The sequence below is a fragment of the Ahaetulla prasina genome, chromosome 12 (assembly GCF_028640845.1).
Source record: "Ahaetulla prasina isolate Xishuangbanna chromosome 12, ASM2864084v1, whole genome shotgun sequence".
NCBI lineage: Eukaryota > Metazoa > Chordata > Lepidosauria > Squamata > Colubridae > Ahaetulla > Ahaetulla prasina.
Window position 1 is genome coordinate 654,687 of NC_080550.1, and position 11,309 is coordinate 665,995.

General features: G+C 54.9%; 1 protein-coding gene across 2 annotated transcripts; it reads right to left on the bottom strand.

Annotated features, from left to right (window-relative positions):
* Positions 1-7: 7 nt before the first annotated feature.
* On the bottom strand, positions 8-11,290 carry HAS3 (hyaluronan synthase 3). 2 transcript variants are annotated; one of them, XM_058155542.1, is made up of 4 exons: positions 10,382-11,290; positions 4,972-5,592; positions 4,331-4,432; positions 8-3,983 (listed from the first exon to the last, which is right to left on the bottom strand). In XM_058155542.1, exons 1-4 carry the CDS (start codon positions 11,288-11,290, stop codon positions 3,060-3,062), a joined length of 2,556 nt encoding a protein of 851 aa, XP_058011525.1. In that variant the 3' UTR covers positions 8-3,059. The 2 variants fall into 2 exon arrangements, with proteins under 2 accessions (XP_058011525.1, XP_058011526.1); XM_058155543.1 differs by having other exon boundaries at positions 9,351-10,510.
* Positions 11,291-11,309: the final 19 nt, after the last annotated feature.

Sequence of the window (11,309 nt, forward strand, 5' to 3'; positions counted from 1 at the left end):
TAAAAAATGAAAATGTAAGTAAAAAATAAATAAGTTTACAAATAACTTTTAAGTGTTCAACTAGGGTTATTAACAAAGAGTACAAAAATTTCTTAAAGGACTGTCAGGAACCCCAAAGAATCAGCTTACAAAAGGGAGGCAGCTGAAGCTCAGCATAATAGCGATAGCGCTTAAGATTTATATACCGCTTTACAGCCCTCTAAGCGGTTTACAGAGTCAGTCTCCTGCCCACCCCTCAAACAATCTGGCTCTTCCTTTTACCGACTTCAGAAGGATGCAGGGCCAAATCAACCTCCAGCCGGTCAGGATCAAACTCCTGGCGGTGGGCAGTGACTTAACCTGGGGGAACTGCATTCTAACCACTGAGCCACCATGGCTCAAAGAGCAAGGAGAAGAGGCAGCCAGTCCAGAAGAAGGAAGCCCAGCCAAAAGGGGTTGGATCATGGCTCTCCTCCCCAACACGCTTTGGCCTTGACCAGCTTGGGGAGGGAAGTTCCTTGTGAAAGGTAGCAGCCTTTGCACCTGGGGTTGTGGCCTTGAGGCCTGTGCAAAAAGGCAGCATCGGAAGAAACCCCTGCCCGCCTTTGAGGACCAGTGAGTGCCCTTCCTCTGCACCAGTTCCCAAAATTACCAGTCGGCACACTGGCATAGCAAGAAATGGCCTGGACGAAGGCGCCAAAGCAGGAGTAAGCTCAACTTTGGCTGCAGAGCTGTTGCTCTGTGGAATGACAGAAAAACCCCATGAGATCCTGAAGGCTCTTAGGATTTGTACCAAGGAAGGCCCTGGTCCTCTTGATGGCTTGGCAACTTAAGCATTTCGAGCCAATTAAAAAAAACACAAGCAGACTCTTTGCTCATTTCTCATGAAAACCCCCCCACCAGTTGCATTTCAGAAGCAAAATGTATCAAACCTGTTTTGCAAAATATCTAGTTGCATGATAGTAATCGCTGGTTACAGAATGATTTTCTCAACATAACATGTTCTATACAAGGCAGGAATATGCCTAATTGGAGAAGGATGTATATAAATCTTTTTTTTTTTGGTTTAGAAATTAATGCCCATAGTAGACTAAATGAGGGATGCTGTGATACCCTCTCGCCAGTCAATATAGCTGCCTCTGAGAAAGAGTTGTGAGGAGGAGCCATATAATGGGACAGAAGCACAAGAGTCCTGTGCAGCAGCTGCCCTCCCCCCCCCTTGCCACAGAACTGAAGGAGGCTGAGGGGTCTGGATATCGGCTAGGACCAGGAACTCCCATTAGCAAGGAAGATGCACAGAACCCAGCTGTATTCAGCCAGCCTATGAAGCTTCACTAGTTTTCCAGATGTGCTGGAGTTTAATTGGTGGCTGGGGATAATGGGAGCCGATGTCCATATATCTAGATGGCAGCAGATCAGTAAAAGTTGTATTAGTGCATTCAACACCAAAACAACAAAACATTTTGTCATTATAACAAGTTTTCTCTGGCCATGCATCTTTTAAATGTGCAGGCCTTATTTGCAGCATATCCTCATTTCTGATAAGCTAAAAAGTTTAGAGCCAAACATCATTAGAGTTGGAAGGGACCTTGGAGGTCTTCTAGTCCAATCCCCTGCTCAAGCAGGAGACCCTAATTAACGGCTGTCTGATTTCTTCCTAAAAGCTTCCACCCACAACCTCTGAAGGCAGGCTGGGGGATGGGATTTGTAAAAAGCAGAGCACAATCTGGTAACAGATGTACAAGGCAGAAAACTCAAGAAAAGGCTCCTAATTTTTCTGAGATTGTTTAAAATATTGCTTAAAATGTAGAAACTTGCTTTTCCAAAAAATGTGTAAACATGCAGAGTTCTCCGTTTCAGGAATCCTCTTCAGGACTGAAACTGGGAAGAGCTGCCTTTCCTCTAAGCTCCAGCAGGGGGCAGGCAGGATCTGTGCAAGGGAACACCTGAGCAAACCTGTGTCCACTGTTTCAGATGCTGGCTAAGCAGGAAGCTGGCAAGGGGGGGAATGTTCCCTCTCAGTGGAATGACAGATTGCAGTAAAAGCTCCCACCACTCCTGAACTTGAAGCCCTGTGAGTTCCGCTCCAGCCCCAGCCCCTTCTTGCTGGAGGAGGGTGGCAAGATGTATTGAGGCCGGAGCGGTTGAAGCAGAGAGCAGGATGGGAGCCCGTGAAGCACCATTGCTGCCCCTCATCCCCCGTTCTCCCACCTGGAAGTAGCACCGTGGGGGAATCTGTAGAAAAGCCCCAGAGACTTACAAGGACGAGGGGCTTGGACAGAGGTAGAATGTCCTAGTACTACCACAATATTACAACCACATGGCTGGAGACGGGAACAAACCCCAGCCCAGATAGACTTTGTTAAATCAGGCGTCATCCATGTGCTTGACAGCATGTAAATGGTGGAAAATCAGGAGTGGCTGTAAGGCAACCAGCTCCTCCGGCTAAGGCCTCCCTGTCTGTAGCTATCACGGAGGGGGGAGGCATTCTGGGAGGCTGGGAAAGTTCTCTTTCTGGTGGGCAGCTCATTCAGGACACCTTCCCAAAAAGGAGCTTTATGGCCTCCCCCCCCCCCTTATTCCTGCTGTGAAACAACCAGAAGACATCTTATCGCTTTCCCTACATTCTGCATCTCCAAAGAGGATCTGGAAGAGCCCCCCCACCGCCCCCTCCTCAAGAGGACTCGGCAATGTCTCCAGATGGCGATTGCCCCAAAGTATTGCCTCTGGGAGCCACCATCCTCACCCACTCAGGAGAAAGTCACCTTCATCCCTCAGGAAAGTCTTGTTTGCATAGGAGGACAGGTGATCTGCTGCTAAGGTCCTTCTCAGGAGTCCAAGTGGGTCTTTCCACCAGTGACCAACCCCTCAGGAGGGTTCTAGATCAGAACCCCTGCTTTCCCCCTCCCCCCAGCGAAGAGTTTCAGCTTGCCGAGTTTGCCAGCTGCTTCCTGGCGAGCCACATGAAATGCTGTCTCAAGCAGGGTGGGGCCAGTCTTTCCCATGCCTCAGCCGCACAGAGAAAGGGCTGGCCCATTGGAGTTTCTTGCTCCAGCTCCCTCCATTATTTTACTGCACCCTCACACCTCTGCGAAGGCCAACCTGTACTGCTCCTGTGGCTTGCTGCAGCGCCTGGCCACGATGGCCAGGTAGAGGGTGAGCAGGGTCACCCAATAGCAGGCGTACAAGATGGCCCCCGAGATGAGGAAGACCAGCTCGGTGTCTGTGAAGAGGTCCTGGCGGTAGGCTGTGTATGCCAGCCCGCCCAGCAGCACCGCCACCCAGACCGAGACAGGGATGAGACCGATGAAGTTGACCACAATCCTCTTCCTGCCAGAGGTGCCCCAGCCGGATTTGTTGATGGTGGCGATGGCAAACATCTTGGCCGGCAAGAGGCTGGACATGTAGAGCAAGGAGTAGAGGGACATGAAGATCATCTCTGCGTTGCCCCGCAGGAAGCAGGCGTAGGTGGCCTTGACGATGCCCACCAGCTGCACCGTCAGAAGGAAAAGGAGGATATTCCAGACACGGCCGCGGTAGAACAGCTGGATGACGGTGGCGATCAGGAAGAACGGGAAGAAGCCGGTCACCACCGACTCATAGGTCATCCAGAGGTGGTGCTTGTGGAACCAGAGCGCGTTGTAGAGCCACTCCCGGAAGTAGGACTTGCTCCAGCGGGTTTGTTGGTTGAGCCAGCGCAGGTACCGGGTGGGGGTTTCCGTCAGGCACTTGGAGCGCGCAGTGTACTTCGTGTGGTAGCCCAGGCTGAGGACACGGTTGGTGAGGTGCCGGTCATCCCCAAAGCTGCACTTGCTTCCCAGGAAGGTCTGGTTGTACCAGTCTTCCAGAAACTGCTGCAACAGGGAGTTGCGGTACATCCCCAGGGGCCCACTGATGCACTGGACGCACCCAAAGTAGGACTGGCAGGCCCGCTCCACATTGAACGCCATCCAGTACCGCACACTGCTTAGGAAGGAGATCCACGAATCGTACTTGTTGAGGATCTAGGACAGAAGGAGAGGGGTTGGGGCTGTCCTGCTCTGTCCTGTCCTTTCTCCAAACTCAGTTTCCCATGAGATGACCGCTCAAACTTTGCCATTATTCCTGGTTTGTTTAATAATTGTTTATTAAAGAAATTAGATAGGATTGCACATAGCACTAAGCCACAACTTTAGTTTGCAATGGCTGAGTAAGGCGTGAATAAGCATGTCACAGAGTTGCAAAATGTCCAGGATTAAATGGAAGGGCCAGATTCTAAAACAACACAGAAACCAGGGCTGGGCAGAAAGAGAAGCTTCCCCTCCAGGGAAACACCCCCCCTCCTTGTGCTCCCTAAGCTTTCATGTCCTACCTGGACATCTCCACCAACACCACCGACACGGGAGTCCTCCTCCAGGATCCGGAGCATCTCCACTGTGCAGGCAGGATCCAGAACGGTGTCCGAGTCACACACCTGCCCAGGAGAAAGGGCCATCAGGGCCCAAGGGAAGATTTACAAACAGGGAACTCTTCCGCTTTCGCAAGGAAAAAAAATCAGGAGTCAGTGCAGCAAGGAAAGACAGCAAAATGCTTGGATGGTTCCTTCAGGTGGTGCCTGTCCCATAGAGCAAGGGAGCCTTGCTTGACTGGCATGCAGCAAATCCTCCTCATGCGGGGCAGGACATGCCAGGGTCCTTTACAGATGAATGGAAAGGAGAGAAACACCCCTTTCTGGAGAGCTGCTAGAAAAGATAGCGAGCCCAGCCCAGAAGGGGTTAGGAAGGGGGGCTGGAAGGGCGCCCTCTGCTGGCAGTCTCTGGCAAGGAGTCCCCTCCACCTGAGAAATGGGACCGGTGCCTCTCTCTGCCAGCTCCAATGGGGCTGAGGAGACCCAGCTTCATTACCAGGGCACTACATTCCCAAGACCCCTGCCTTCTTCCCCAATGGTTAGGTGCTGGGGTGGGGGGTGGCAGAAGGACAGAGAGGAGAAAGGCCTTGCATGCTGGCACCCACCTGCACGTAGTCCACCGAGTCCCCCAGGGCCCGGAAGGCGGTGTACATGACCTCCCGCTTCCCCCCCCACTTCTGCATGATACAGGAGTGGGTGTGGTTGCGGACAAGGCTCTGGACATGCTGTGTGGCCTTCTGATGGGCCCCCTCGGTCTCGTCCAACCCCTGAGCGTGGAAGTTGCTGCTCCAGATGTAGCAGCTGGTCTGCTCCGAGCCCATCACCTCCTGGAAGATGTCCAGCATGTAGGTGTCCTCCTCCCCGTTGCCGTCCACCACCATCACCACCTTCAGGCCGGGGAAGGAGATGCGCTGGACGGAGCGCAGGCATTGGCGCAGGTAGTTGGGGTCCTCCTGGTATGCGGCAATGCAAAGGGCCACCGAGGCTTGCAGTTTCAGGGGTCGCCCCTCCAGGCGCATCTGCCTGTGCTCCAGGAAGGCAAAGAAACTCTGGATGAAGAGGTGGAGGCCCAGGATGGCCCCGTAGAGCCCGAAGGACAGATAGTGCTGCTCCGTGTGGATGAACTGGTAGCCTGTGACGTAGGCGGCCAGGATGCCCCCCAGCACCGTCACAGCAAAGAGGGAGGTCCCCGAAACACGCAGGACTGTGGGGAGGCTCACGGGCATCTGTGGAAGGAGGGGAGAGGCCTGCTTAGACAGCTGGTAGTGCTCTCACCCATGGTGGCTCGCGGCCCGACTCCATCCCTGCACCCCGCTTCAGGCAAGAACCTGCACCGGCACCGCTGCTCCTTCCCGGGCCCCAGGGAGGCCTGGAGCTGGGCGTTGCATTCCTCTCAGATTGGCCCTACCTCTGGGCGGGCGGGCGGCCAGGGGGAGAGAGGGGCGCTTGCCCAGTTCTGTGCCCGAGACCGTCGGGGCCCCTAACACATGGCGCGGCTGTGCCGCGCACAACCCTGTTCAGCCCAGAGACTGGGAGGGGAGCAGGACACGACAGTGCTACTCGCTGCTCGCTGGCTCTCAGGTCCGGACAAGGCAGGGCGACGAGGTGGACGGCCACTGCCCTTTCCTGCTCTACTCCGCTCCCACAGACCCCGACGGAGCAGCCTCTGAGGGGCCCGGTGCAAATGAGGACGCCCGGACGGTTTCAGCCCCTCTGCAGCTCGCTCTTCTCCTGTCCGCGCTGCCCTCCGCTCCCGCCGCCGTCTCCGCCAGCAGCGACAGGTCCTTCCTCGTCGCCTATCCTGCCATGCAGCCCAGTGACGGTGCCAGTCGGGCGCCTCTTCCTAAAACCTGCCCGGAATCGCTCGAGGAAAGAGATGCGTCGCCGCCTGACGTGCCAAGGAGCAACAGGCCACCGCGGAGCATGTGCAGAGCGCGCCCCCCTCCCTCCCGCCCAGAATGCAAGTAGCGTCGGGGCTGGGGATCCTCCCCGCCTCTTCTCGTAGGGAGACCCACCGTGCCGTGGCGTTCTCTCTCGGACTTCGAGCAAAGCTGCTTTTTAAAACGCCCGACCTGGGAGGCGAGAGTCTAGCCCCGCCCCGCCCCGCCAGGGAGAAACCCCCTCCCAGGCCAAGGGGAGGGCCGACAGCGTGACCTGCCTCTCTCTGCAGGTGCTTTCGCCCACCGCCCCGCCCTCCCCCGGGTACAGCAGGGGCTGCCATCGGCGCGCTTTCCGTGGGAAAAAGAGCGACGCAACTCCGGAGATGCAGAATGAGAGGACGGTCCCGGCGGCCAGGACTGAGGAAGGGCGAAGGCGGCTCGGCTCCACTCGGGTTTCTCTTTCCACGAGCCCGCCCTGCCTCGAGGCGGTGGCAGCAGAATAGCCGCCGGCGCTGCCCCGGGAAGGAGACCTCTGGGAGGCAGAGGAAACCGGTCCCGATTACGTTTTCCCGCAGATCGGCTCCGAAGGTCTCTCTCCGGCACCCAGATGGCATCTCCCCGCCAGACTTTCTCCCTCGCAGACTTAGAGCGACTCTTGCGCAAATCCCAATTTAGCGATCCGTTGACCCAGAAAGACCCCATTCAAGATACGGATCAGAGGCGCCACCAAGGACATGTAATTCTCCAGCAAAGGGCGATGAAAGCCGTGGCCGACACTCTCCTAGTTGGTTTTCAGTGATGGGAGGCGGTATTGGAGTCTCTGATGGTCCTGCTGGCCCAATTTGACCACTTCTTAAACCAGCCAACTGCCCTTACAGATTTACACCAAATTCCATAGATTGCATACATCTCTCTCTCTCTGCCCGGTTTCCCCTTCCTCAATAGCTTCAAGCAGGGCCAGGATAGAGCAAAGGTCCCAAGAGGCACTTTCCCAACTGGGCAATTCCTCTTCAAGGCGGTGCTTTTCGAGTGAGAGCCTACGTGGGCTCATTCCAGAGGCTTTGGGCTTAAATGGGCCCCATTTGGTTAAAAGAAGCACTTTTGGGGAAAGCAGCATTTATTCCCCAAAGCAGAAAGTTAATTGCACACAAGGCTGTTTCTTAACTGGATCTTGTTCTTGCTTGCCTGTCACCTACACGCACAAACACACACATCCTGTTCACACCCCTTGCCTTCAGATGTAGCAGAAATAATCATGGAGATTAATTTCATATGATAAATTTAGCACAAAGGTCTACCGACTGCAGAAGTTTCCCAGGAAATTACAATGGCTGTAAAATTACAGTGGAAAAATCTGCATCAAGAATAGAGTTCAAAATCCAGTCAGGCAAATCTATTATTGGATTGTGTTTCCCCCTCCCCGCCTTCTTCCTTTTGCTTTTTGCAAAAAAAGGAATTTAAGCCAACTCTTTGCTTTGATCTGCCCAAGGCAGAGAATTGGCCCAAAGACTCCTTGGGTTCCCCTGAGGATCTACCTGCTCCCCCAACCTGGTGCTCTTCTAGACATCCTTCTATGTCCCCAAATGCTAAGCTTGCAGGTGTCATGGTCACCTATGCGGCACATCTGGAAGAAAAGTGGTTAGGGAAGGCCAAGTCCTGCTCACTTCATAACCAAACCCTGGGTTCAAATCCCTCGAGTCCTAATCACACAAACCATGCACCAATTGCTCCTCTTGAAGAATCAGATTCCTTGTAAGGAAGAGAACTGTTTGCCCAGATTCAGTTTAGCTTGGCTGGTCCTCCCTGGCTTCCCATGTACCAGAAGGTATCCCTTGTCTGGACAGCAGAGCAGCCTCCCAATAAGGTGAGGGGCTCTCCTTTTGAGACCAAACATCCCTTGAGAACCACTAACACCCCTCAATTGCAAGTGCCAGCAAAGAAGAGAAAGAAGCAGATCGATGCCAGAGGAGGAAATGCACAAAGTTTAACCCTGAAGGAAACAAAGTGCAAGAATGCAGAGGAAGGGTTGGTTACTTGGTTTGGCACCCAGAGCTGGAATTGGGTCTCACCTCCCTTAGGCAGTCGCTAGGCGATGGCTGCTCTTTATTTGTAATAAGTCCCTTTTTAGATGCACGTTTATGGAGAGAAGAGGCACCGTCCAGGCTTGACGGTCATCAGACAATGAAGGACCCACTAAGTTTCTCACAGAATCTGAGGATTTAATGCCCTTCCTTTCTTAAGCATAAGAACCCTGCAGATAATTACAGGAATTAAGTTGATGAGCTCAATGTTCTTCCCAACAGAGCCTCCAGTACTTCTGGGCCTTGCACAAGAGGAGTGCTGGAACTTTTCTCCCTTTGCTAAAATCACACCTCAGAAGTTCTGAGCCTCCACCTCTCGCTGCAAAGAGACTCTGAGGCTCTATTTACATATCCTAGTTTGGCTGCCATGCCATTTCTTGGTTTTGAGTTAGTGCATTGGGGGAACCTGGCTCATATGGCTTGTTCCATAAACCACAGTTGAAGCAATTTAGGGTGAGCATAAATAAGAATCTAGCTATGTTCTACCAGACGAGCCCTGGACTGTGTTCAAAGCCAGGCCTGGGGCAGGGCTTCCTCTTCTCACCCAGTCCCTGGTGGGGACAGTGCTCCAACCTGCTTCAGAAAAAACCCTCCTGGATTCCACATTGTTCCACTGCTCAACAACCCTTTCCTACATGAATGCTCTTTCCATGCCCCACAAATCGTCAGAGTATAAACTTTATAATTCCATGAATTATCTAATTCAAGCCTGCTTCATTCCAAGTCTATTTTCGGTTTCTACAAAGGCTCCAGAAAGTTAATTTTATCTTTTTACAATCCAAGTGTTTGAAATTCAGTCTCACCACTCTGCTCTAGTTAAAGGCGCACAAAATAAACATACCGACCCATTTCTGCCCCCCCCCCCACAGCCCACCTGCCAGCTGCTGAGTCTCCTGGCAGAGGAGGGGGAGAGCTGCTCAGCTGGCAAAGCACCCAGGTCCTCCTCTGCTTGCGGGGGGGCGGGGGGCGGCGGGCTGCAGAGAGCAGAGGCGCTGGGAGAGACCAGGAAGTGGGTCGTTTTACCTGGGCGATTGGACCTTCAGATGTTTTTTAAAGCCTCTTCTCGATTAATGGAGGAGCGCGGGGGTCCCTCCGACGCACGCAAGAGCTGCTGCTAGCGGAAAGATGCCGGGGCTTGAAACACGAGCGTGTCCTTCACGGTCTCACTTTCCGTCCTTTTTCACTGTAGAGACGGGCTGCTTATCCTCCTCCCCCCCCCCACCTTAACAGAAGAGAAACGCACCGAAGAGGGCAAAATAGGAAGCCGGTGAAATCAAAGGCACAAGACACACAGACAGGAGAGTAACACGGGTGCCAACGGCACTCTCTACCTTTCCTAACTTCTGCGTCCGCACGAACCAGCCCGTTTCCTCTACTTGCTGAGGCAAGTGCCCCTTTCTTTTCCTCCTTTCTGGGGCTCTTTCTCAACTCCAACTATTACTTTTCCAGTCTTTCCCTTCCATGCGATCCAGTCCCACCTCCAGGAGTCTAAACCACGGTTTATTAATTACATCACCGGCTGGGCTCACAAATTCACGAAACCATAAACCAGAGTCGCAACTACAACGGCCGAGTTGATCTCGGGCGCGAAGCCAAACCAAACCAAACCAGACCAGCTCGATTAACGCTTATTGGGGCGTTCCGGGGCGACCGCAGCTGCAGGGCGCCTTCCGCATCAGCTCCCTGTTCAGAGGGACTTCATCGGCCGCCTTCTCCTGGAGCAGCCCAGCCTCGTCTTCCTCCGCTCTCCGCCCCCCCCCCCCAAACTAATTCCAAGCCTCTTGAATGCAACGAGAGCTCCATAGAAGTCCGGGGCTTCCCTCTTCTGCTGCAAAGCCGCGCAGGAGCCAAAGAAATCTCCGCCCCCCCCCAACGCAGGGCTGCATGGAAAGAACCCCTCCGGCTTGGTGGGGGCAGCCGACCGTGGCCTCGCCAAACCCGTCAAGGCAAACAACCACTTCAGAGCTTCGGCCCCTTTCGCTCTGGAAGGCGGGCGAGAAGGGCGGCAGGTGCCGCTCCCCCCGTGGCTCCATTGTGCAGCCGGCGCGCCTTACCTTCCAGATTCCCGAGGCTCCGCGTCCCGCCGGGAAAGGGAAAGGCTCCCTCGGCAGAGGCCCGACCGGAGCGGCTGGCCCCCTCTTGAGCCCCGCGAGAGAAAAGGCACCCCACTGCGGGCAACAGGCGAGCCGGGAAGGAGGGAATCTACCGGCTGCGCCGCCAGCCCCGGCGGGGACCCTTTGCTGCGGGCCCAGGCACCTCCTCCTTTCCCGGGAGGGGGTGAGCGGACCGGCCGGAAAGCAGGCGCTCCCCAATGACAGCTCTTGGCCGGCAGCTACTCCGGGCGGCCGCACCGGCTCCTGCGCTTCGCCCGCTCCCTCTGCCGTCCGGGTTGGGGGGGGGGGAAGGAGTCCTAAGCATCCCCATACTCTGACCCCGCCGGTCAGCGCAAGGCAACCCTCGCCTTCCACTGATCCCAGCTGCCATTGTTCCCTATTACAACCCTGCGAGGTGGGATGAAGGACAATCGGCCCAACGTCTCCTAGGCTGGTGGTGACCCCACAGCTTCCACTCCCATCTCTTTTCCGAAAACCTTGAAGGGAGGGGGGGCAGACACAAGGCCCATGGAAAGGTCTGCTAGATGTCTGCCCTTCCTGGGGGGGGGAGGGGCAGAAGGTTCTTCCGAGGTTCTCCAGATGGGGGTTTTCCTCCACTAATGGGGGCCCCACAAGCCCTGGGGAGGGGAAACCTGGGCTCCTTAATGGGACAGGGACTGCCAAGAGGGTCTCTTTCCTGGGCAGGAGCTTCAATGGTGAGGCCTTTTGGGGGGGACAACACCCAGAGGGAAGTCTGGCCTCCTTGGCCATGCAACACAGGAAAAGCCATTGAGACAGGCTGGCCCAGGGAGTTTTGGGGGCCACACAAGCCCCCCCACCCAGATGCTGCCAGTATGCCATGTTGCTCATCAGCCCTGCTTGGATTTGA

Excerpts from the sequence above, each read along its gene's own strand:
- HAS3 (XM_058155542.1), bottom strand. The coding sequence starts at position 11,290 with ATGAGCAACATGGCATACTGGCAGCATCTGGGTGGGGGGGCTTGTGTG. Across the intron at positions 5,593-10,381 it reads GAGCCTCGGGAATCTGGAAG|ATGCCCGTGAGCCTCCCCAC; the intron begins GTAAGGCGCGCC and ends CTCCTTCCACAG. Across the intron at positions 4,433-4,971 it reads ACTCGGTGGACTACGTGCAG|GTGTGTGACTCGGACACCGT; the intron begins GTGGGTGCCAGC and ends TCTCCTGGGCAG.